This window comes from Heterocephalus glaber, unplaced genomic scaffold (assembly GCF_053883595.1).
Source record: "Heterocephalus glaber isolate CG9 unplaced genomic scaffold, H.glaber_assembly_v1.0 deba00001431, whole genome shotgun sequence".
Lineage (NCBI taxonomy): Eukaryota > Metazoa > Chordata > Mammalia > Rodentia > Bathyergidae > Heterocephalus > Heterocephalus glaber.
In genome coordinates this window covers 577,594-600,113 of record NW_028258295.1, presented here as the reverse complement: position 1 = coordinate 600,113, position 22,520 = coordinate 577,594, and the positions used below count along the sequence as shown (strand labels likewise).

At 43.5% G+C, this 22,520-nt stretch overlaps 1 protein-coding gene across 1 annotated transcript in view; it reads right to left on the bottom strand.

The window, feature by feature from the left end:
- The window catches only part of Tecta (tectorin alpha), an 83,221-nt gene that overhangs the window by 38,578 nt on the left and 22,123 nt on the right, over positions 1–22,520 (bottom strand). Inside the window, exons 8-11 of the mRNA XM_021249082.2 lie at positions 21,365–21,935; positions 18,910–19,502; positions 16,999–17,572; positions 10,762–11,363 (exon numbers count right to left, since the gene is read on the bottom strand). Of these exons, the coding sequence (XP_021104741.1) occupies positions 10,762–11,363; positions 16,999–17,572; positions 18,910–19,502; positions 21,365–21,935 (2,340 nt within the window). The remainder of the gene's footprint in view (positions 1–10,761; positions 11,364–16,998; positions 17,573–18,909; positions 19,503–21,364; positions 21,936–22,520) is intronic.

Genomic DNA, 22,520 nt, shown 5'->3' with positions numbered 1-22,520 from the left:
AAGGGCTTTTGGGCTGCCTTTTGTCCTGCCATTCCCAGCCCAGAGGTAGGGGCTTCTGAGCCACCATCCCACTGCTCCTGGCCCAGAGAAAGGGGCTTTCAGGCTGCCATCCCTACCGGCGCTCCTGGGCCCTGGCCAACCTCTCCCAGCTCAGAGGAGGTAAGCCACACAGACGCCAATAGCACCCCACCCCACCCCCCAGTTGACATGAGAAAACACATAAATAAGTCTCAAAACCAGACTTCCAGATCACCTACAGCAACCCCAAAGGGAAATGAGATGGAACACTCTGATACTCAACCACCTCGACCCACTGAACTAGCAACAAAAGGGGATCTGGAAAAAATGAAATCAGAAATTTCTCAGATAACAGGAGAAATTGTGTTCCTAGTGCAAGACATGATTAATAAATCTAGAGAGGAGCTCAGGAACATGATGGAATCCCAATATAAGAAACAAATGGAATCCATAAAACAGATGGAAATAGATTTCCAGGACATGAAAAATTCCATTGAAAGTCTACACAGCAGAATGAGCCAATGTGAGGACAGAATTTCAGATATAGAAGATAAGATTGCAATTAATGACCAGGAAAAGAAAAATTGCTTCAAAATTATAAGGGAACACAAGAAATCAATCCAGCAGAAGCTAAACGATGAAAGAAGAATAACATAAGACTGATTGGACTCAATGAAGAAACAGGAGAGAGTGCAGATGACATAAAAAAAAACCTCTTTGCGGAAGTAATGGCAGAAAACTTCCCAAGCAGGGGAAAAGAACTTGACATACAGATAAGTGAGGCATATAGGACTCCAAATAGCCTTGATCAAAAAGAAAAATATCTACACATAGGCATATAATTGTTAAGATTCCAGAAACTTAACAGAAGAACAAAGTTCTACAAGCAGTCAGAGAAAAGAAACAAATCACATACAAAGGAAAGCCCATCAGAATCACAGCAGACTTCTTAACACAAACCATCAAGGCAAGAAGAGCTTGGAATGACATATTCCAAGCCCTAAAATAAAACAGCCTCCAACCCAGATTGATGTATCCTGCAAAACTATCTTTCAAAATGGATGGAGAAATAAGATACTTTCATGACAAAGAGCACCTTAGGAACTTCATGAATACCAAACAAGCACTCCAAAGAATTTTACACAATATCCTAGGAACAGACATTGAAGATCACAACCCCAGGAAGCAAAGCAGAATGAACCCTTCTGGAATGACAAGAAATTAAATGGAAAGAGGGAAAACCCAACAAAAAGAAAAAGTCATGGCAATGACAAGTCAATATGTTTCAGTTATAACCATCAACGTTAATGCTCTCAATTCACCAATCAAAAGAAATAGACTGGCAGAATGGGTCAAGAAGCAAAATCCAACAATATGCTGCATACAAGAAACACACTTCATTCAAAAGGAAACTCCTAGACTGAAAGTTAAAGGGTGGAAATCAATACTCCATGCAACGGGAACCCAAAAAAAAGCAGGAGTAGCTATCCTCTTTGCAGATCAAGTAGATTTCAAACCAACACTGATGAAGAGAGATGAAGAAGGACACTACATCCTTGTAAAGGGAAGAATCCAAGAGGAAGAGATGACAATCATAAATATCTATCCACCAAACACTAGTGCACCCAACTATATAAAACAAATACTAATGGACATGAAAACTCATATATGCACTAATACAATTGTAGTGGGGGACCTCAACACCCCACTGTCACAAATAGATAGATCAACTAGACTAAAAATAAGTAATGAAATACTAGAACTCAATCGAACTCTTGAACAAATGAACTTAACAGATGTTTACAGAGTCTTCCACCCCACAAAATCAGGATACACATTCTTCTCAGCTGCACATGGGTCATTCCCCAAAATAGACCACATACTCACACATAGAAATGTTTAAGTAAGTGCAAAGGAATTGAAGTTATCCCCTGTATGTTATCAGACCATAGTGCCATGAAACTGGAGATCCATAGCAAAAGAAACTCAAAAAATTTCATAAACACGTGGAAATTGAACAACACACTTCTGAATAACCAATGGGTCACAGAGGAAATTAAAGAAGAAATCAGACAGTTCCTTCAATTAAATGACAATGACAATACAACATATCGGAATCTATGGGACACAATGAAAGCAGTCTTATGAGGGAAATTCATAGCAGTGAATACACATATTAGGAAAACAGAAAGAGCCCAATTAAACAACCTGATGCTGAACCTCAAGCTTCTAGAAGAAGAAGAGCAGGACAATCCCAAAGCTCATACAAGGGAGGAAATTATAAAGATCAGAGGAGAAATCAATCCAATGGAGACTAAGAGAATGATACAAAAAATCAATGAAGCCAAGAGTTGGTTCTTCAAAAGAATCAACAAAATTGACAAACCCTTAGCCAACCTTGTCAGAAAAAGGAAAGAAAAGGCCCAAATCCATGCAATTAGGAATGAAAAGGGTGAAATGACAACAGACCCAGCAGAAATCCAGAGGATCATCAATACCTACTTGCAGAACCTAGACGCCAATAAGATGGACAACACAGAAGAAATGGACAGATTCCTAGATACATATGAATTACCAAAGTTGAACGAAGAAGACCTAAAAATTCTGAAAAACCCAATATCAACCAATGAAATTGAAAATGCAATTAAAAACTTATCAACTAAGAAAAGCCTGGGCCCTGATGACTTCACTGCTGAATTCTACAAGACATTTAGAGAGGAACTGCTGCCACTACTGTGTAAACACTTCAATGAAATTGAAAGGGAAGCAATACTCCCAAATTCATTCCTGGAAGCAAGCATCACCTTGATCCCCAAAGCAGAGAAAGACCCAACCGAAAAGGAGAACCAAAGGCCAATCTCACTAATGAACATAGATGCAAAAATCCTTAATAAGATACTGGCAAATAGAATGCAGAAGGTCATCAAGAAGATCATACACCCTGATCAAGTGGGATTCATCCCAGGGATGCAGGGATGGTTCATCATACACAAATCAATCAGTGTAATACACTATATCAATAGAGCCAAAGACAAAAACCATATGATTATCTCTATAGATGCACAAAAAGCATTTGACAAAATCCAACATGCATTTATGATAAAAACCCTACAGAAAATTGGAATAGATGGTCTCTGCCTCAAACTGATAAAAGCCATCTATGAAAAACCAACAGCCAATACCATACTAAATGGTCAAAAACTGAAATCCTTCACACTAAAATCAGGAACAAGACAAGGATGTCCACTATCACCACTCTTGTTCAATATAGTTCTGGAAACATTAGCCACAGCAATTGGACAAGGGAAAGAAATAAAAGGAATAAAGATAGGAAATGAAGAAGTCAAATTGTCATTATTTGCAGATGACATGATACTCCATATAGAAGACCCCAAGAGCTCCACCAGAAGTCTTCTAGACTTAATAACCAAATTCAGTCAAGTAGCTGGTTACAAGGTCAACACACAAAAATCAATAGCTTTCCTCTACACCAATGACAGACTCACTGAGAGAGAAATAGGCTAAATAATTCCTTTCACAGTAGCATCCAAAAAACTGAACTACCTAGGAATCAACCTAACAAAAGAAATCAAAGACCTCTTCTCTGAAAACTATAGCACTCTGAAAAGAGATTGAAGATGATATCAGAAAATGGACAGACATCCCCTGCTCCTGGGTAGCAAGGATTAATGTAGTGAAAATGCCCATACTTCCAAAACTGCTATATAGATTTAATGCAATTCCAATTGAGATCCCAGAAGCATCCTTCACGGACCTTGAGAAAATAATCCAAAAATTAATTTGGAACAAGAACAGACCCAGAATAGCAAAAGCAATTCTAGGTAACAGAGACATGGAAGGGGGTATCACAATCCCCAACCTGCAACTCTACTACAAAGCTCCTGTGATAAAAACAGCATGGTACTGGCAAAGAAACAGACCTGAGGACCAGTGGAACAGATTAGAAGATGTAGAAACAACACCAGACACACTCAGCCATCTTATCTTCAATAAAGGAGCCAAACACCCTCACTGGAGGAAAGATAGCCTCTTTAATAAATGGTGCTGGAAAAATTGGGTTTCAACTTGCCAAAGATTAAAACTAGACCTGTATCTCTCACCATGCACGAAACTAAAATCGAAATGGATTAAAGATCTAAATATTAAAATAGAAACTCTGAACCAGCTGAAACAGAGGTTAGGTAGAACTCTTGAAGACATTGGTGTAGGAAAAGATTTTATGAACAGAATCTCAGTTGCCTGTGAACGAGCACAAACAATCAACAAGTGGGATCCCTTCTTATTAAAAAGCTTCTGCACAGCAAGAGAAACCACCAGCAGTGTGAAGAGACAACCCACAATGTGGGAAAAAATCTTCACCTGCTTTTCCTCAGACAAAGGTCTACTATCTCAAATATATAAAGAACTTCAAAAGATCAGACCTCCCAAATTTAAAGACCCAATCTGAAAATCGGCATCTGAAATGAACAGACATTTCTCAGACAAAGAAGTAGAAATAGCAAATAAATACATGAAAAAATGCTCAACATCACTGGTCATTTGAGAGATGCAAATGAAAACAATGCTGAGATTCCACCTCACACCAGAAAGAATGGCTGCTATAATGAAATCAACCAATAACAAATGCTGGCAGGACTGTGGGGAAAGAGGAACCCTGCTCCACCGCTGGTGGGAGTGTAGACCGGTGCAAGCACTGTGGAAATCATTATGGAGATACCTCAAAGAACTAGGACTGGAAGTTCCGTTTGACCCTGCTATTCCACTGCTGGGGATCTTCCCCAAAGAATTAAAAGAATCCTACCACAGTGATATATGTGCACCCATGTTCATAGCCGCACAGTTTGTGATAGCCCAAATGCCCATCAACTGGAGACTGGATAAAGAAAATGTGTTTTTTAAATAAAATGGAGTACTACTCAGCCATAAAAAATGAGAAATTAGATACATTTATAGCTAAGTGGATGCACATTGAGGCGATACTCTCAAGTGAAATAAACAGGACACACATGTATAAATACCGAATAGTTTCTCTGGTGTGAGAAACTGAAAGTGTAAATAAGGACTAAAATGTATAATAGGTAATGTGAAATAGGAAGAAAAGGGGCAAAGGGGAAGGAAGTGGGAGGGCTAGGGGAAAGGAAAGAAGGGAATGGAATTAATATGAGAAAATGGAAAAATAGGAACAAAATCTTTGTAAATAGGGAAGAATGGAGGGGTTGAAGGGAGGGCTGGGCAAGAGTGGAAAATAAGAACCAAGAGAGATTATGTAAACGTGCAAATTTCCAACAATGAATGTCATTATATTGTATACCTAAAATGTACCAATGATTAGAATGAATAATCCATAATGCAAAATAGGAAGAAAAGGTCCAAAGGGGTAGGGGTAGTGGGAGGGGCAGGGGAAAGGAAAGAAGGGAAAGGGAAAATGATGAGAAATGGAAAAAATGGAAATAAAGTCTTTGTAAATAGGGAAGGGTGGAGGGGGTGAAGGGAGGGCTAGGAATGGGGAAAAAATAAGAACCAAGATGCGACATGTAAAGGTACAAGTTCCCAATGAGAAATGTAAATGCATTGTATACCTACAATGTACCAATAAAAGAATTTTTTTAAAAAAAGTGCAAGGTTGAAGACATAGGAGAGGCTGGGAGTTACAGAAAGGCAAGATTGCTGTGAGAGTAGCAATGGTAGAAGGAGATGCCTCATTTTCTGCATCTAGAAAATAGGGCACAGTATGCAAGGAGGAGTCATTAAGACTGGATTCTGGGTGCCTGGAAGATGGGAGAGGAAGGAAGAGTGTGCTGGTGAGCACAGCTTTCTCAACCAGAAGGTGCAGAGACAGAGTGAGATGGCTCTGTGCAACTGCAGAACACTGACAGGACAGATCACTCGGGGATCCAGAGGCTTTGAAGACTCTGATCCTCCCAGAAGACTCACAACCAGGAAAGCAAAAGCTGTGCACTCAAAGGCTGATGTGCGCTGGCCTGCTTTCCCTCTGAGCTGAACTCTTGGCTACCTGATGTCACACAGAAGGCAATACCATGGAGAGGCAAAATAATGGGATCAAAGCCTATGGCTTGTGAACTCTGTCACTGCCAAGGACAACCCTGAGAAAGGTACATCCTTGACTCCAACAGGCTCTGTATTTCTGTCTCCGAGGCCCCATGAATGTTGCCTCCAATGCACTCCACTGCCCTGAATATCTCCCCCCGCCTCTGGTGGTAAGAAATGCAGGGAGAGAGGGAGCAGAGGGAGAGGAGGTCAGAGGAAAGGAGAGGTTGGTGTGGCAACAGAGCTTGACAGATGGAGAAAGGTGCACAGGAGGATGAGAAGAAGGCATTAAGATGAGTGTGGGTGGATACTTAGTACAGTCATCCCTCAGTGTCCACGGGGGATTGGTTTCAGGACCCCTGCAGGTACCAGGCTCTGAGCACCTTGAGGTCCTTTGTATAAGACAGCGTCATATTTGCATATAACCTACACACATCCTCCTATACACTTTAAGTCACTTCTAGATTACTGTTTTGCAGTACCTAATGCAATGTAACCACTATGTATGTAGGGTTTTACTGTATTATTTAGGAAATAATGATTTAAAAAAACATGTACCTAGTTCAATCCCTGGTACAAAAAATATATATATACCTGTTCAGTATAGATACAGTTTTAAGTGTGTATGGGTATACATATTTTTCATTTTGCATTTAGTTGAATCTGTGGGTACAGAACCTGTGAATGATTGTATTTGAAATAAGATCACTTATTAAGGTTCAGTGGAATTTTTCTTTAAACAACTGATCCTGATTTTCTTCCACAGCCTCTTCAGTCTTCACACCCTACACTTTGCTATCCCCTGGGTCAGTGCTGGTGTTTCCTCACCCTGGATGCCTTCATCTCACTCTCAGTCTGACACATGTACTCATTTCAGGTGTCAGACCTGGGTCACCTCTTCCAGGAAGCCTCCCTAAAGCCCCAGGCTGGTTGAGGCAGCCCCTTCCTTGTGTGTTCATGGCCCTCCATGAGGAACAGTTTTACAACACTTCATATTACACTGGCATTAACTGTCAACACGCCTATCTCTTCACTAGACTTTGAGCTCTTTTAGGACAGAAACCATATTTGATTCCTTTTTGTCTATTTTCATGTTTGATACCGCTTTTTAAGAAATTTTTGTTTCTTGGCACAATACAATGGGCATCAATATAAGCTGATTGAACTAAACTGGGCTACAGCAATGCGCAAAACCTCTCTTTTCTGATGGCCAGCAGATTGGTAATAAATGAAAAGACACAGGCTCCGAGATCCTATAAACCTCCCTGTTGTCCTGGACCTTCGAAGATGTGGCTATGCTACAACCTCGGCTTGGTGGCAGGCAGGAGGCCACCTCTTCAGCTCTGATTGTAGACAGCTGAGTCCGGGTTGCTGCAGTGCCAGAGTGACTCACCTCTGCCCTCACTCCTGTCACTCTGCCTAGTCTACAAATAGCATGTTTATTTCTAGCCTCTTTTGCTTAGTGGATTTCCCCATGTCCCTCAGAGTGGTTTAATGCAGAGCAAAGTCCGAGTCATAGAATGGATCTAATGTCCCAAGGAGTCACTGCTATGTCACCCTCCATTTCTGAGAGCACCAGCAGTGGCCTTGGACTCTGGGCTTTTTTGTCCTGCACTTCATTTCAGACTGTCATTCTGATGGCCATTATTCTTCAAGCTCAGGGAGAGCTGGTGACTAATAATAACATCATGGGAAAACAAACGCAAATCATTGAATAAGCAGATCCTGTAATGCATATTAATAATTCAAAGTAACTGCTAAATCTATCATACAGGTCCCCTAAGAAAAGAACCTTCTTGCTGGGGATTTAGCTCCGTGGTTCCAGTGCCTGCCTTGCAAGCGCAAGGTCCTGAGTTTAATCCCTGGTACCAAAAAAAATCTGCATTGTGAACTTGGTCCTTTTGTTGGGGGTTGAAAGCTTTCGACTCTGTTCCCATTGGAAGCACTTAGGACTTCTAGGCAACTGAAAAAAAGGACCCAGGCACAGGGTCCTCTTGTCCCTTAATCTACACCTCTTCTATGCCAGTCTCTCTCTAATTGAACCCTTGTGTGGGTGGAATTGTGTCCTCAAAAAGAAATGTCAAGTCGTATGGTACCTGTGACTGTAACCTTATTTGGAAGTAAGGTATCTATAGATATAATAAATTAAGACAAGTTCATCTGGATAATAAAGTGGGCCCTAATTCCAATGACTGGTGCTCTTAAAAAGAGAGGAATATGTGGACACAGAGAAACAGGAGAAAGAAGAAAGAAGGCACATGAAGCTGGAGGTACAGACTGGAGTTATGCTGTTACAAGGCAAGGAACACTGAAGATTGCCTACAACCACCAGAAACTAGGACAGAGGCATGGGTCAGATTCTTCACTAGACCGGAGAGAAAGCATAACCCTGCCATCACCTTGAGCTTGAAATTCCAGCCTCCAGGACTATGAGAATAAATTTCTGTTATTTGAAGGCATCCACATCACGGTGTTTTGTTACAGTAGACATAAGAAACCAATACATGCCTAATTTTCCATCAATCTATATGGGGAAGAAATCAGCTGTGTAATTCCTGTGGTTCTTGTCTTTAGCAATGAGTGCATCTCATGAGAGCAGAGCAAGGTATATACTCAGAATGCGTGATTAATCTATTAGGGGCTTAACCATGAAGTGAAAGGAGAGGAAAGGAGAGGAGAGGAGAGGAGAGGAGAGGAAAGGAAAGGAGGCAAGGCAAGGCAAGACTCAGAGAGAGTGAGGAATCAGTTACTAGGAATGGGAGAGAATCACTTACTACATGAAAAGGATTAAAAGTCATGAGAATCCCATGCTCCATGTGCAAACAACTAGGAAGAGGTCAGAAAATACAATTACAAACTCAGATATCCATATACATAAAAGCTGAGAACATGTAACACAAGACAGAAATACAATTCATAATAAACTAGGGGGGACAGGAGCTATGAACAGATAATATCTTAAAAGAAAAGGAAAAAAATCACAGAAATGTGGAAGTGAATGTCAAGGAGATAAGTAATTACATGAAAATGTATGTGCCTAAGGGTGGAAATATATCAGACAAGGCCAAAAGGAGGAAGGGACAAACAGGATGCAAGCCTCATGGACAACATGATTGATACATTCGCTTTAATCCATGATGAAAATGGAATCAGAGGAAGATATTCTAATGGGCAGAATCAACCATTCGGGCATCTGCTGGAAATCTTATGTGGCCAAAAAGCAAAATCTCTGATACATTCCTAACTAGCCGCATTGGCCCACTTAATCTCTCTGATTGCCAAAGAATGACCAGGAGCAAAAGGAAACTCACGTAAACCTTGGAAGCAAGGGTTATTACATCACCTCATTTGTTCATTGGACAAGCGTTTTGAGTTTCACTATGTTCAAGGCACTGTATACTCATCCAACATAAAGGTGAATTAGATGTGGTCCCTGTCCTTAGGAAGCCCATGGCTGAGATTGAAGGAATTAGACAAGAAAAAAAATTCTTATTAATACAATAATGGATATAGGAATAAGTTGGTATGAGAAGCATAAAGGAAAACATTGGGATTTAGATTCAAAGAAAGGGAGGAAGAAATGGATAATGAAACTACTGTCTTAGATACGAAGAAGGAAGATTTTCCAAAAAAAAATATAAAGGAAGACAGTTCAAGAAGCTGGGGTCCTCTCTTTGTCAGAGAAAGTTAAGCAAATCCCAAGGAAGGACAGAAATCAGTAGAGTTGTTCAAGAAACTCCAGCTCCAAGTAGTTGGTTTAGTTCAGTTTATCTCAGATTTTAAAAATAAAAAGGAGTCCGTCCCCTTGGAGACAGATGAGTTATGACACAGACCAGTGAGGATAAAGTCAAGAAGGCTAACTCCTTAAATCAGCTGCTCCAAAATGCCAAAGAGGCTGCTGGTTTGCCTGTTAGTGGTTTGTATCTTGCTCAGACAGACAGTGGAGAAGAAGGGCTGGGCTGGGCCTGTCCCTGGGGCTGCTAAACATCAAGCTATTAAAGGAGTGCTCAGAACTGTCAGCCTTACTGTTCTTTGTCTTCCTGACAAGGAAGGTTCTTTGAATGAAAAAATGGAAAAGGTAGAAAGACAGCCCTAAAGCTCAAGTGAGTAAAGAGATTGGAGGAGACTACTTGGGTCCTCCAGATATGAACAAGACTCTTAACCACAGTAGGCCCTGGGAGCCAAGGGGGAGCCTTGAAGTGATGGGGGAGGCCAGAACAGACAAATGTCATTCTGATCTCAGATAAGAAAGGGGTGAATCAGGACAACAGTACCACCCAGAGAGGCCTGCCTGTCTGTGCTTGGTATGAAGCCTCTTACAGATGAATGACAGAGCTGGAGGCTGTGACCAGCCAAGGTTGCACAGCAGTCACCAAGCCGGGATTGAATCTAGATCTATGCTTGCTCCAGCATACCCTGCTATGGCATGAAAGGCGCATTTCTAGGGGTGGCTGAGCTCCCAACTTGGTACCTATGACTTGATCAAATCCTTTTTCTCTGAGCCTCCATTTCCTAATCTGTATGATAAAGTGACAGAAATTTTCCAAAGTCATTCTCTGCTCTACCATGCTGTGATTTCCTTTGTATTCTGGGACAGCCTGATACAGCTGCAGCCTGGCTTACTGACCAGCACCCTCATCACTCCCTTCTCAAAGGTGACCTGTGATCACTCACCAGCACTGTGTGCTTGTAGGCCCGGTGAACTACAATGTTGTAGCCAAACACAGTCACTTCCACCTGTTTGACCCACAAGGCCAGGGATGGGTCCCGGTCCTCATTTTTGGATGTCACAATGAACTTGGGGAAAGAGTCTGAGCTTGGCCTGTTTCCTGTGGTACACAAAATGAGTGGACAGCTGGTCTGGAAGTCGAAGGGGTAGCCATCAAAGGTGAGGTAGTGGCCATAGCCCGAGATGATGCAGGAGGCGTCAGTGCGGGGCTGGCAATAGTACAGACCACCCTCGTCCATGCAGTATTCGTCGTCCTTGCAAGGAATGGTCTCACAGTGGACACTGTTATCTGTGCCATTGCAATAGCAGAAGATCTGACAGTCCTGGTCCACCCAGAAGGTCTCATTGGCGGTGAACTGGTGCCCCTCGAAGTTGCAGCCACACTCACTTCGGGTGACACATTGGCTGCCTTGCAGGGCATAGCCCTCATCACACTGACATCCCTCAGAACAGCTATCTACACAGATGGGGCCCAGGGCCAGGGTCTCGCACGTCTCAGTACATGTCATGCATTCCTCGAAATGGCTGTTCTCCGGGCACTCCAAAGCTGATGGTGGCAAACAGAAGACAGAGGTCAGAGACAGAATGTGTGTTTGCATGCGTGTGTGTGTGTATGTACATGAATGCATATTTGTGGTTCCTATTTGTCCACACAGTGAGTCCAGTGAATGCCTTGTGATCAGCACCATTGTCACCCTCACTTGGGGTGGTCAAAGGCCCAGTGAACACCTCACACACAGGCTTTTCTTATACATCATGTGAAGAGTCTGAGACCTCAAGCTAGTACTGAGCAACTTTTATAAGCCAATCACCATCCTATCCCTGCTGTGTGCCTTATTTCAATCACCTGGACAGTAAGGCTAATCTTACCATTCCTATAATAGGTGAGGAAATTGAAGTGCAATGATTTCATTAATTCAACTAGTAAGAACTAGTGAGAGATTAAAATCCAGGTCTCCTGACTTAGACTCTGGAGAGGAAGTGTGGACAGCTAGAAGGAAAACATGATTTGAAGCCACAGAAGCCTGGGGATGCTGCTTTCTTAATGCTGGCTTGTTAATGTCTCTGAGCTTTGGCTTCTTCTTTTGTTAAATAAGGGCCATATTTACCTAATAGGATTGTTCTGAGGATTAATAATATAATATCTCAATAAATAGTATATCCTTTCCCTCTTTGCATATCCTTTTCTTGCACAGATAGGCTCCATGTAGGTATTTTTACTCTACAGATTGGTCCAACATCTTTGTCTTTCATTTTTCTACTCCAGAACCCTCTAGCCGACTCCTCTGTACATGGTCACCCCACTGTCTTTATGCACCCTCTATTCCCTACCTAGACAGTTCTCTACAAAGCCAAATCCCACCCAGCCATCTCATTTTGTGTCAAATTGTACTTCTTAGAAGGCTTCCTTGATAACTCAAGTCTCCAATCCACAAAACATGACACACAAAGTAACATTTGCTCTTCACTGCGGAGTTCTAGGTCAGCATCCCACTTCTCTCTGTCACAACTTGATTGGGGCAGGGAAAGAATCCAGGAGCACAAAAGAAGTCTACCTACAAGTTTGTGTAGTTTAAAACCTATGAAGGTCCCCATCATCTCCTTGGAAAGTAAGGTTCCACCTTTAGAACTTTCTCTGGCTCTTATACCATCATTTCTTAATAGTGTTTTACAATCCAAGGACATGAAGGACACTACAGAGAAGTAAATCGCATGGCAATAATAGCTCTACCCACAAGTACAACACAATAGTACTGCACTGTGCACTGGAAGCCAATCATTTTTTCCTCTGGGCTAAAGGACTCCCTCCATTTCCGTTGACTATACTACCATACAGCTTTGGAGTTGAAGGCTAGTTCAGCACTGATTACATATGTCTGTATAGAGCGATTTTCACATTTGTCTCTGAATTATGAATGTTATAACACTGACTGCAGGTTTATGGTGATAGCAAATAACATGACTTATTTAAATGGTTTTTGCTTTATGACTTATTGTGTTGCCTGAATTTGTCTGAAAGTCTGGAGCATGCAGACGTGAAGTCATAAAACTTCCCCAAGCCCCTGAAATGACTCTGTGAAATCACTTAATTGGGCAGCCTGGCTCTGCCAATGGGAAGGATGGAGGAAAACATCTGAAGCCAGAAGCAGTGGTTGTCTCTCTCTAGGTTCAAAGAAGGTGGTGTTCCTGATTTGTAGCTGCTGCCCAATTCAATTTCCTTTCTGCAGGACCTCAACTATATTAACCCCTTAGTACCTGGAGAGTTGATTAATCAAGCATGCATGCTTCAGAACTTCTTGCCAGACCCAAGGGCACACAATCTAGATGAGACATCCTGGGGATGTCTTAGGTATGAACACTGACCTTCCATCTAAAGCAGCTATGTTCCAAGTGGCTGCTTTTGCCCAATCTCTCTCTAAAAAGGCACAGACAAGTGCTTCCTCTAGCTTTGGGGTTTGGAGGAGGCATGACGAGAAGCTCTTCTCAACAGCCATCAAATCCAGTAAAAGAGACTGTCTCGATCATGCTGGGCTAACTTGGCATACACAGTACCACCCAGACTGTGTCCTGTGCAGTATAAAAACAAACTAGAAACACTCCCTTCTGGGTAAGAGTTAGTCATCTGAAAGGATGGCTCTGACAAGGCCTGGCCACAATGCGGATTTGGTACAGGGGAGACTCGGTAACTCAGTGTCATGAATGAAATACAACTAGAAAGCTAGGCGTGAAAGCAGGAGTAGAAATCATGTTAGATAAGGACAAAGGAGGATACTAAAGGTGCATTAAAAAGAAAGCTTAGGAAAGTATTACAAGGTCTCACTAGATGTGGTGGTCAATAGAAACAGTGTGGCTCTCCTGCTATAGGTGACTTTATGAAGAGCATGTTCCCAGAAGTCCAGCTTTAGCATTTACAGCATCTGCTCTCAGTCCCTACCCTGGATGAGTAAGGCTCAGCAGGGACATACTCCCCTCCTGTGAGATGACAGCCATCAAACCTCCACGTGCTCATGGGACTTCCCTGTAGTGTGTGTGTGTGTGTGTGTGTGTGTGTATGCGTGTGTATTTGTGTGTGTGTGTGTTCTTACCTCTGTCTGTTGAAAGTGCTACTAGTCAAAGCAAAGACACCCCAAGAGCAGAGAATAACTCTCACCCAGATCTTAGTTTCTAATAACATTCCCCACCAAAAGGAATCAGTGCTTCTTGTAGTAATGGCTGATTCCAGTCTGGAGCAGAGAAGATTAAGATATGAATATGGAGGGCCAGGGATTTAGCTCAGTGGTGCCACTGCCTGCCTTGCAAGCTCAAGGTCCCAAGTTTGATCCCCAGTACAAAAAAAAAAAAAAAGAAAGTGCTAACATGCATGTACACACACACAAAACAAAAAAGTGACATAGGCATGCCAAAAGACAGAGGACCCAGCTTGAAGGGGCTCGCTCAGGCCAAATTTGGAATATTTTTAACACCAAAAATAATTTTTAAAATATAATATGAAATATAAGCTATTTTTAAAAATAGGAATGTATGTCCACACTGATAAGATGAGAAAGAGAGGCAGAAAGTGATGTTAGTACAAGGACGGATCAATGGGTAGGCAGTGAAGGACAAGGGAGGTCTCTTGCTCTCTGCTGGCTGGAGAGAGTGGAGAAAGTGTTGCAGGTTGGATATTGTCAGTGTGTAATCATTGTGCAAGAAATTGATACAAACAAAAATTAACAATAGACACTGAATCGAGGAGGAGGATTTCAAAGAAAAACAGGATATTTGGATAGTCAGAAAGCATCTCTCCCCAGTTTGCTTGCTGGTTGCCAAGGGAAACTGTGGTAACTATACAGTGGAGATGTTTGCTCACACCTTGACCGGGGATCAGTGTCTACATCATCAAGGAGGGAGGCTGGACAGAGCATGACTCCCCTTGTGCTGAGGTCTCACCAGAAACCATGTGCAGCCTATGAGAGGGGCTGCATGTGGATGTGCAGCTCATGCTCCTGAGGAAACACAAAATCCAAATGGAGGGCAGTTCTGTTTGAAGCAGGAGAGCTCTTCAAAAATGCCAAGGTCATAAAAAGCTAAGGAACTGTTCCAGGCCAAAGGACACTGAAGAGACATGGCACTAGGATGCATCAACATATGATCCTAAACTCGATCTGTACTGAGGCACACAAAAAAAGATGAGGCCATTACTAAGTTGATTGACAAAATTGGAATTTGGATGCCAAATCATTGTATTGACATTAAATTTCTTAAGTCTGATAACTGTGCTGTGATTATATAAGAAAGTGTCCTTATTCTAAGGAAATACATAGTGAAGATTTACAGGTAAAGGAGTGCAATAGTTTGGATTTTAAATCTTCCCTGTGTGTTAAAGGCTTAGTTCCCAGCTTGGAGATATTGGGAGGCAGTAGAAACAGTTTAGAGGTGGGGTCTAGTGGGAGGTCTTCTGGTCACTGTGAGAGTGCCCTTGAAAAGGATAGTTGGAGCCCAGACTCTCTTTTTTCTCTCTCATTTGTTCCTGGCCATGAAGTGAATTGTTTTTCTACTCCAACTGTTCCATACTGTAAGCCTAAAAGCAAAGGAGTCAACCAACCATGGACTAAAACCCTGCAAACCATGAACTAAAATAAATTCCTCCCCCCCACCCCCTCACTCTCTTTCATCTCTCTCATACTGGGAACTGAATCTAGGCCCTTTTTACATCTCCTGTGCCGTGTGTGTGTGTGTGTGTGTGTGTGTGTGTGTGTGTGTGTGTGTGTGTTTCCTCCCTGGCTATCTAGCAGGTTTAAAAAAAATACCTTTTGTTTGGGCTGGGGATTTAGCTCAATGGCGCTGCCATCTGCTTTGCAGGCTCAAGGTCCTGAGTTCGATCCCAGATACCAAAAAAAAAAAACCTTTTTGAGGCAGGGCCTCAATAAGTCACTAAGTTGCCCAGCCTGGGCTTGAACTTGTGATTCTCCTATTTCAGCCTCTCAGAGTATTAGATTACAGGCATGTACCACCATGCCTAGTTTAACCTTTTCTCTTTATAAGTTGATTATCTCAAGCATTTTGTTAGAGTGACAGAAAGCTGATTAACACAAGATACATGATATATGCAACTTACTTTCAAATGGAAAGGATTGAGGGAGAGCAAATATTCAGCAGTAGGTTAATTTAAGTAACAGGTAAATAAATATTTTTGCAATTTCTATGGAGCTTTGAAATTATTTCAAAATAAGAAGTTAAATTTAAGAAAGAAAATGGGTGAGAGCTAAACAGAAGCAGAGGATGGAATCTCAATGGTAAGGTTGGTTTGGGCTTAGGACTGAACTTTCTGGCAGGAGAGTGCTGAAGTCCAGAGGAGGTGGTTCTTGTTCTGTGTGTGAGTCCTTCTCAGTCACTCCTCTTCCCTGCTGCGCTACTGCTGATAAGCAAGGGTTTGGTGTCAGGCCTTCCCAGTGGTCATTCTGATGACTACAAGTACTGTCACTGCCCTGCCAAGAAAGGTCAGATCCTCTGGGGACAAAATGAAGAGCCAGCTACATGGACTGCACTTGATAGCCCTTGTCAGGTTTGCCCCAGGGAGTAGTAGTAATATCTAAACTCTGAAAGACTCCCCAGCCAATCACCTCCCATCACAATGAGTGAGCCCTTCTCTGCCCAGGGAAAAGGGAACCTATGTAGCCATCACAGAGAGTTCTAGTCTTTGACATGGTTTTTGTACCCACTGCTAGATAAAACTGTGAGTCAAGAGGATGGCTAACTGACCTACAGCGAAAAGGTATTATGTCACAAGAAATGAATGATGGCGAGCAACAGTTTAGTTTGGGGTGATGAGCCTACTGGGAAGCACATCCGACTAGGAAAGGGTTACCCTGTAATTAGGCCTGGAACTCAGTCCTGCCAGAAAGACAAGTTCTGAGTAAAAAGGTACATATAGTTGAGCTGGTCATGGTGGCATATGCCTGTAAACCTAGTACTCTGGGGAGCTCAGGCAAGAGGATGGTAAGTTCAAGCCTAGCCTGGGGAATTTAGCAACTTAGGGAAACTCTGCCTCAAAAATAAAGCAAAAAAAAAAAAAGGCTGGGGTTATAGTGTGAAGGCCCTTGGTCCAATCCCTCATACTGAAATAAAACAAGAAGTGTGTCTGGCATGCATTCTTAACCCCATTTCTCAGTCTCCTTCCCCATGAAGCAGCCCCAACTTACGGCAGAAGTCGTAGGTCCGCCAGGGACCCACCTCCACATCGGCATTCTTGCAAGCACTGGCATACCGACCCACTGAGTCACAGAGTTCAGACTCATTGCCCCCACTCTGGCACAGGCGGAAGAGGCAGGTGCGGTAGTAGGCGGTGACATTCACCACCCCATGGCAATCCAGGAAGGAGCTGTTGGAGGGGTCATTGATGATGCCGCACCTGGAGCGGCTTCGGTAGAACTTGAGCAGCTCTGAGTCATTGTTGCAGGCCTTCAGCAGGTCCCCACACTCCCCATTGCAGATCTCTTCGAACGTTGTCCAGCTCTCCAAGAACACCGCCAGGTTATCTGTGCACTTGCCATTCGGAAGGCAGAATTCGTCACTGGCATTGGCGTTGAAGAAGCCACACAGACCGCCAGTGCAATTGAAGTACGCTGTGGACAGCCGGATGGACAACAGGCCCACGTCTGAGTACTGCACGGTCACCACGCCCTTGGACTCCACCATCGTACTGTTTTTGTTACGATAAATCTCCAGCCTCCCCGAAGGATGGAAAAAAGGTAATTCCACTTCCCGACCATTCAACTGAAAAATCAAAACACTGCCATCAATTCTGGAAACACACAGAGTACCTGACCACCATTTCCAAGGCTGTGGAATAAAACCATAGCTCTTCAGTGACTAGCTCTTCAAGAAATGTCAAGAAGCTGATGGTCTATGGAAACCACAGACCATAGACCAGTTGTTTTTTCATGGGCTCCTTTGGGTCTTTCTTGTGAAACACAGATGCTCTTTACTTGTGTGTGTCCTAGACTCTAATGTAGCCCTTGTCCACTCCCCGCAAAATCCAAACTTAAAAATTGTCTTAGATATATGGCTTCCTCCTGCTGTCCAGCATCTTTTTGGGCACTTTGTTTTGCAGACAGCTCCCCTTCCTCCCAACCTTTCTGGCTCCTTATTTTCCTGTGTCCCAGATCCTTTAGGAATTTAGAGTTTATCTAACTAACTAATCCACCTATCTATTTCTCGCTATTCTTTTATCAAATTAACCTCTGCCAATATGTCAAGTGAAATGAGAACCCAGCCCTCTTCTAGTTGGTGGATACATACTTTTTATCTCCTTGGACTATACTGTTATACTGTGTTAATGTTTGTTTTCTAAACCAGACTTCATGTGAGCCCATGAAATGTGTGATAGCCTGGGAAAAAAAGATTCCTCTCCTATAACCCAGCTCTGCCTCAGTTAGCTACAGAAGACTCACTTAGCCCTTTGGGATCTTCATATGGAAATGAGGAGTTGCATTAGAAGACTCCCAAGAGTTCTTCTAGAGCTAATGATCTATGATTCTGGATGCCTGATGATGGGTACTTTAGACCAGGTCAGTGTGGTGGGGGGCACTCTTACATTGCCCCACATTACCTGCAGTCCTATCTACAGGTAGCAGAATGAGTACAACACAAGTAGTAAGAGTATAGATTCCAGGGCCTGCTCGGGCTTGAATCCCATTTTGTGGTTGTGTGCCCCTGAGGGAAGTTACTTAACCTCTCTGGGCCTCATTTTTTTGCATCTGTAAAATAAGGGTAATAATACTGCCTACTTCATAAGATGAAGTGTGCTGCTGTGTATGAAGGGCTTAGAACAGTGTTTGGCACATAACTAGCATTCTGTAAACATTTGCTATTAGGGAAAGTGATTTCTGCTCCACCTGCCTAATTCAAGAAATTCTAGCTTTGCTCCATTTCTTCACCTGAGAGTCTTATTTGCTGTTGGTCATTAGAAAATACTCCCATTTGGGAGCAAGCAATCTCCTTTCTAGAATCCACTCACCAGCAGAAGCAGAAAGGCAAACCTGTGGCAATGGTCAAGTTCCTTCACTTGGTGAGATTCATCCAAAGACCCTCAGGGGAGCAAGCCATCTTACCTTGACTTCTGAAGCCCCATCTCCTCCTATTTTGACCTCCTGGTCAGCCACCAGGATCCGAAGACCCCGGAGCCAAGTTAGCCCGGCATCAGGCTTCTTCTTGTTGATATCTATCTCTAAGTACTCCGCGCGGTCAGGGCAGGTCTTTAGGAGTGTGTAGGAGAACTCAGAGGGGAAGGCATAGGCAGCGCCATCGAAGGTGTGCAGCACCTGGTTCTGGCTGAGCAGGCACACAGTCTCACGCTTGGGGAAGCAGCCCTGGTAGCCATCCTCCACAGCGCACACCTCCCCACTGCGGCAGGTCTTGTTGAAGCAGTAGACATCCCCTCCCTCCTCACACAGGCACTGCACCGTGCAGTTGGCTGTGGCCCAGAAGAACTCCCCCATGGTGTAGTAGTGGCCATCAAAATCGCAGCCACACTTGTGCAGTGGGACACACTGGCTGGTGCTGAGAACAAAGCCCTCGTTACACTCACAGCCCTCGGTGCAGGGTGTGGCACAGTTCTGAGAGGCCGTCAGGTCCGAGCAGGTGTCCGGGCAGCTGCTGGTACACACGGAATAGTGGCTGAAGCTGGGGCACTGCACCGTGGACACTGGTGCAGGGGGGGGGGGAAAGGGAAAGAGCTGGTGAGTGGACCTGGAGGGATAACTGGCCAGAATCCAACAAGACAGGGGCCAGGAGAAAGAATGTCCTTCCCAATCGCCTAGGTCCCAGAGTAAGGGCCAAGGGGCCACTCATTTGTGAACAGAGACTCGGAGTAGCATCTGTACAAACCAGCTCAATTGGTTTCCTAATAACTACAGAGAAACATGGTTGGATGGTGAAATTTAATTTGAATTTGATCATATCCACTGAAACTAAACTTCCAATTGCTATCCTCCCTACATTAAACCAATTACTCAATACAGAATTATTATTTGGTGATCTCCAACCATTAAGATGGTTTTAGAGCTTCAAAGGATGGCCATATGAGCTGACCTGATTTTAAAGATCATGGCTCATTCTTAGAAGGAAATACATTTCACTTCTAGGAGCAATAGAAAATGTAACTGCTAGAGGAGTGATTTGAAAATGTGAAATTTCTAACAGGGTGGTTCTTAAAATATCTGAGTTTGACTAAGGAAGACAATGGAAATGAATTCCCTGGAATATTAAAAAGAAGAAAGAGCACCAGCTACCTGCAAAGACTGTGTGCCCTGAATGGAGACTCGGTGCCTTCATGACTTCAATGCCTACTACCCTTATTTTAAGAGCATCTGGGTCTACATAAGTGTTTGGATCTGCCCAGCAGGCAGGGGCCTAGTAAACTAGCTCTCTGAGCTAAATATAATTCATCGACCGAGAGAGAGGGAGAAAGTGTGGAAGATGGAAAAACAGTGCCACTAGGAAAAATAGGCATTATATGTAAAAATTTAGTTTGGCAATTGGGATGCTCTTGGATTACATAAGGATCAGAGAGAAGCCACATTCAGCCTCAACTTGAATTATGACATAGCTGCTCTGGGCATATAGAGGCTGAACTATCCCATAACAAGAAAGATAATCTGACACACGATGATTTATGTTAATCCAACCTATAATTATGGGGGAGAAAAATCTCCCTCCGGCCTTAGAATTTAAAGAAACTTTCAAATCTTCTCACCTCCAGAGTACTATTAAAAGCATGGATTACAATTTTCTGTTTACTCATGTGGGAGGAAACCAAGGACTAGGAAGGAAATAAAATAGTTTTAGTTTTAAAATTTTACATAACTAGGAAAAGAAAGAGAAATTGAAATGGTCTAGACAGAAAAAAAAGTAAATGATGCAAAATGCTTAATCCAAAATTGTAATTCAAAAGAACCTGGACTTCCCCCCAAATTGGGGCTTCTCTTAACCATGCTTACCCTTTCAGGAAAAGGGCTTGTTCACTGGAGCACTCTGCATGCTATCTGCAGCCCTTTCTTTGACCAGCAGCAGCAGGTCAGCTGAAGTGCTCCAGAGCAAAGGGCACAAACTCTAAAGGGACCAAAAGTGGAAGGCAAAGAGCCACAGAGCTGTGGCTGCAGGTTCCATTTGGAAAGTGAACTCTTTTCCCAAAGGCGGGTTCTGATCACCCAAGCCAACATCTACACTAATGCAACAGACACCACTCTGGAAAGCCCAGCCTTTGCCCAGCTCTGGGGTAGTCTCCCCTGCTTTGAGCCTTCCTCCAGCCACGTCTCTCCTCCCATGCATTCTGTACTTCCAGACCACTTATGCTGATCATTGCTCTCTCAGCTCTGCTATTGGGCAGGATGGAGGAAAGGGGTTCTTTTACAGTTCATTCCTTGTAACTTGTGATAGTTCAGCCTCTTCCTCACCCTCTCACCCTTGAGCCTTGAGTCTTAACAAGGACCCTTAGAGGAGCCCTGAAACCCTGTCCATGCCCCCAGCACAAGCAAGGCCTTTCACTGGGATGGGACACCAGCTTACCACACCCAGTCTGGATTCGCCAGTCTCCAATTGGGATGCCAAGGGCTTGGCACACGAGGGCATAGGCCTGGATGGCTTGACAGAGAAGTGTGCCATTGTCCCTCACGCTACACAGGTCATACACGCAGCTGTGCACAAAGGCAGTGGGGTCCACAGCAGTGCCACACTCCCATAGGGGGCCATCAGTCTTGTTGAGGAAGCCACAATAATCAGAGCCAAAGTAGAGGGCTTCGGTGACAGCATCACACTGGGTACAGTTGTCCACACAGCCGGGTCCACATTTCCAGTCTGCATGATAGACACGCCAGCTCTCTCCCAGGTCTAGCACAGACATGGCCGGCCTGCCATCAGGGCGCAGGAAGTCATCCAGTGGGTTTTTATTGTAGTTCCCACAGAGTCCACAGGTGGAGTTTATATAGGAGCCTGGGATGGAAATGGAGGCGTAGTGCTGGCCATCAAATGTCACTAAGAGCCCAAAATCCGTTTCCACGGCAGTAGACATGCCGCTCTGGTAGATTTTCACTGTCCCCAAGTCTAAGATGACGGGCAAAGAAGTCACTAGGTCATTAACCTGCCAACAACAGTAACAGTAAAAGGCAGGTGAGCAGGTGCCCAGGCAATGGGTTCCAGCAGAGGTTAGAAAAGGAGGTCAGAGCAACTCAGTGTTTCAGAGAGAATGGCCACCCAAAATGTCCAGGCTCCAGTAGGCTTACCTCTTATAACAGCAAAGGCTAGAGAGAATTCTAGGGAACAGCTGGTGTGGGCTAGCCCAGCACTGTGGAACTGAGCCAGGATAGCTGTGGCATTTCCTGTGCCACTAGACTCCTTTGGATTAGTGGTTGTAACACCCTCCTGTCTGGCTCTAGCTTCAAGCCTTTTCTGGAAAGACTCATCACTGCTTTTCCTCTACAGATCATTAAGTATCAAGTTGTCACACATTTTCCATGCCTCCTTACTGCCACAGACCCTATTCCCAGCTGAAATGTGAATATATTAACTGTTGAACCCCATAGAGCTTTGAGGTTCCCTGGTAGCATTCTCTATGTGTTTTACTCTGTGACGTCCTCATATCCGTGCCATATCATTTAATCACTCAACAACAATAAATCTGAACACCTGCTAGGTACCAAGCACTATGTCAGGAGCTGAGAAGTAC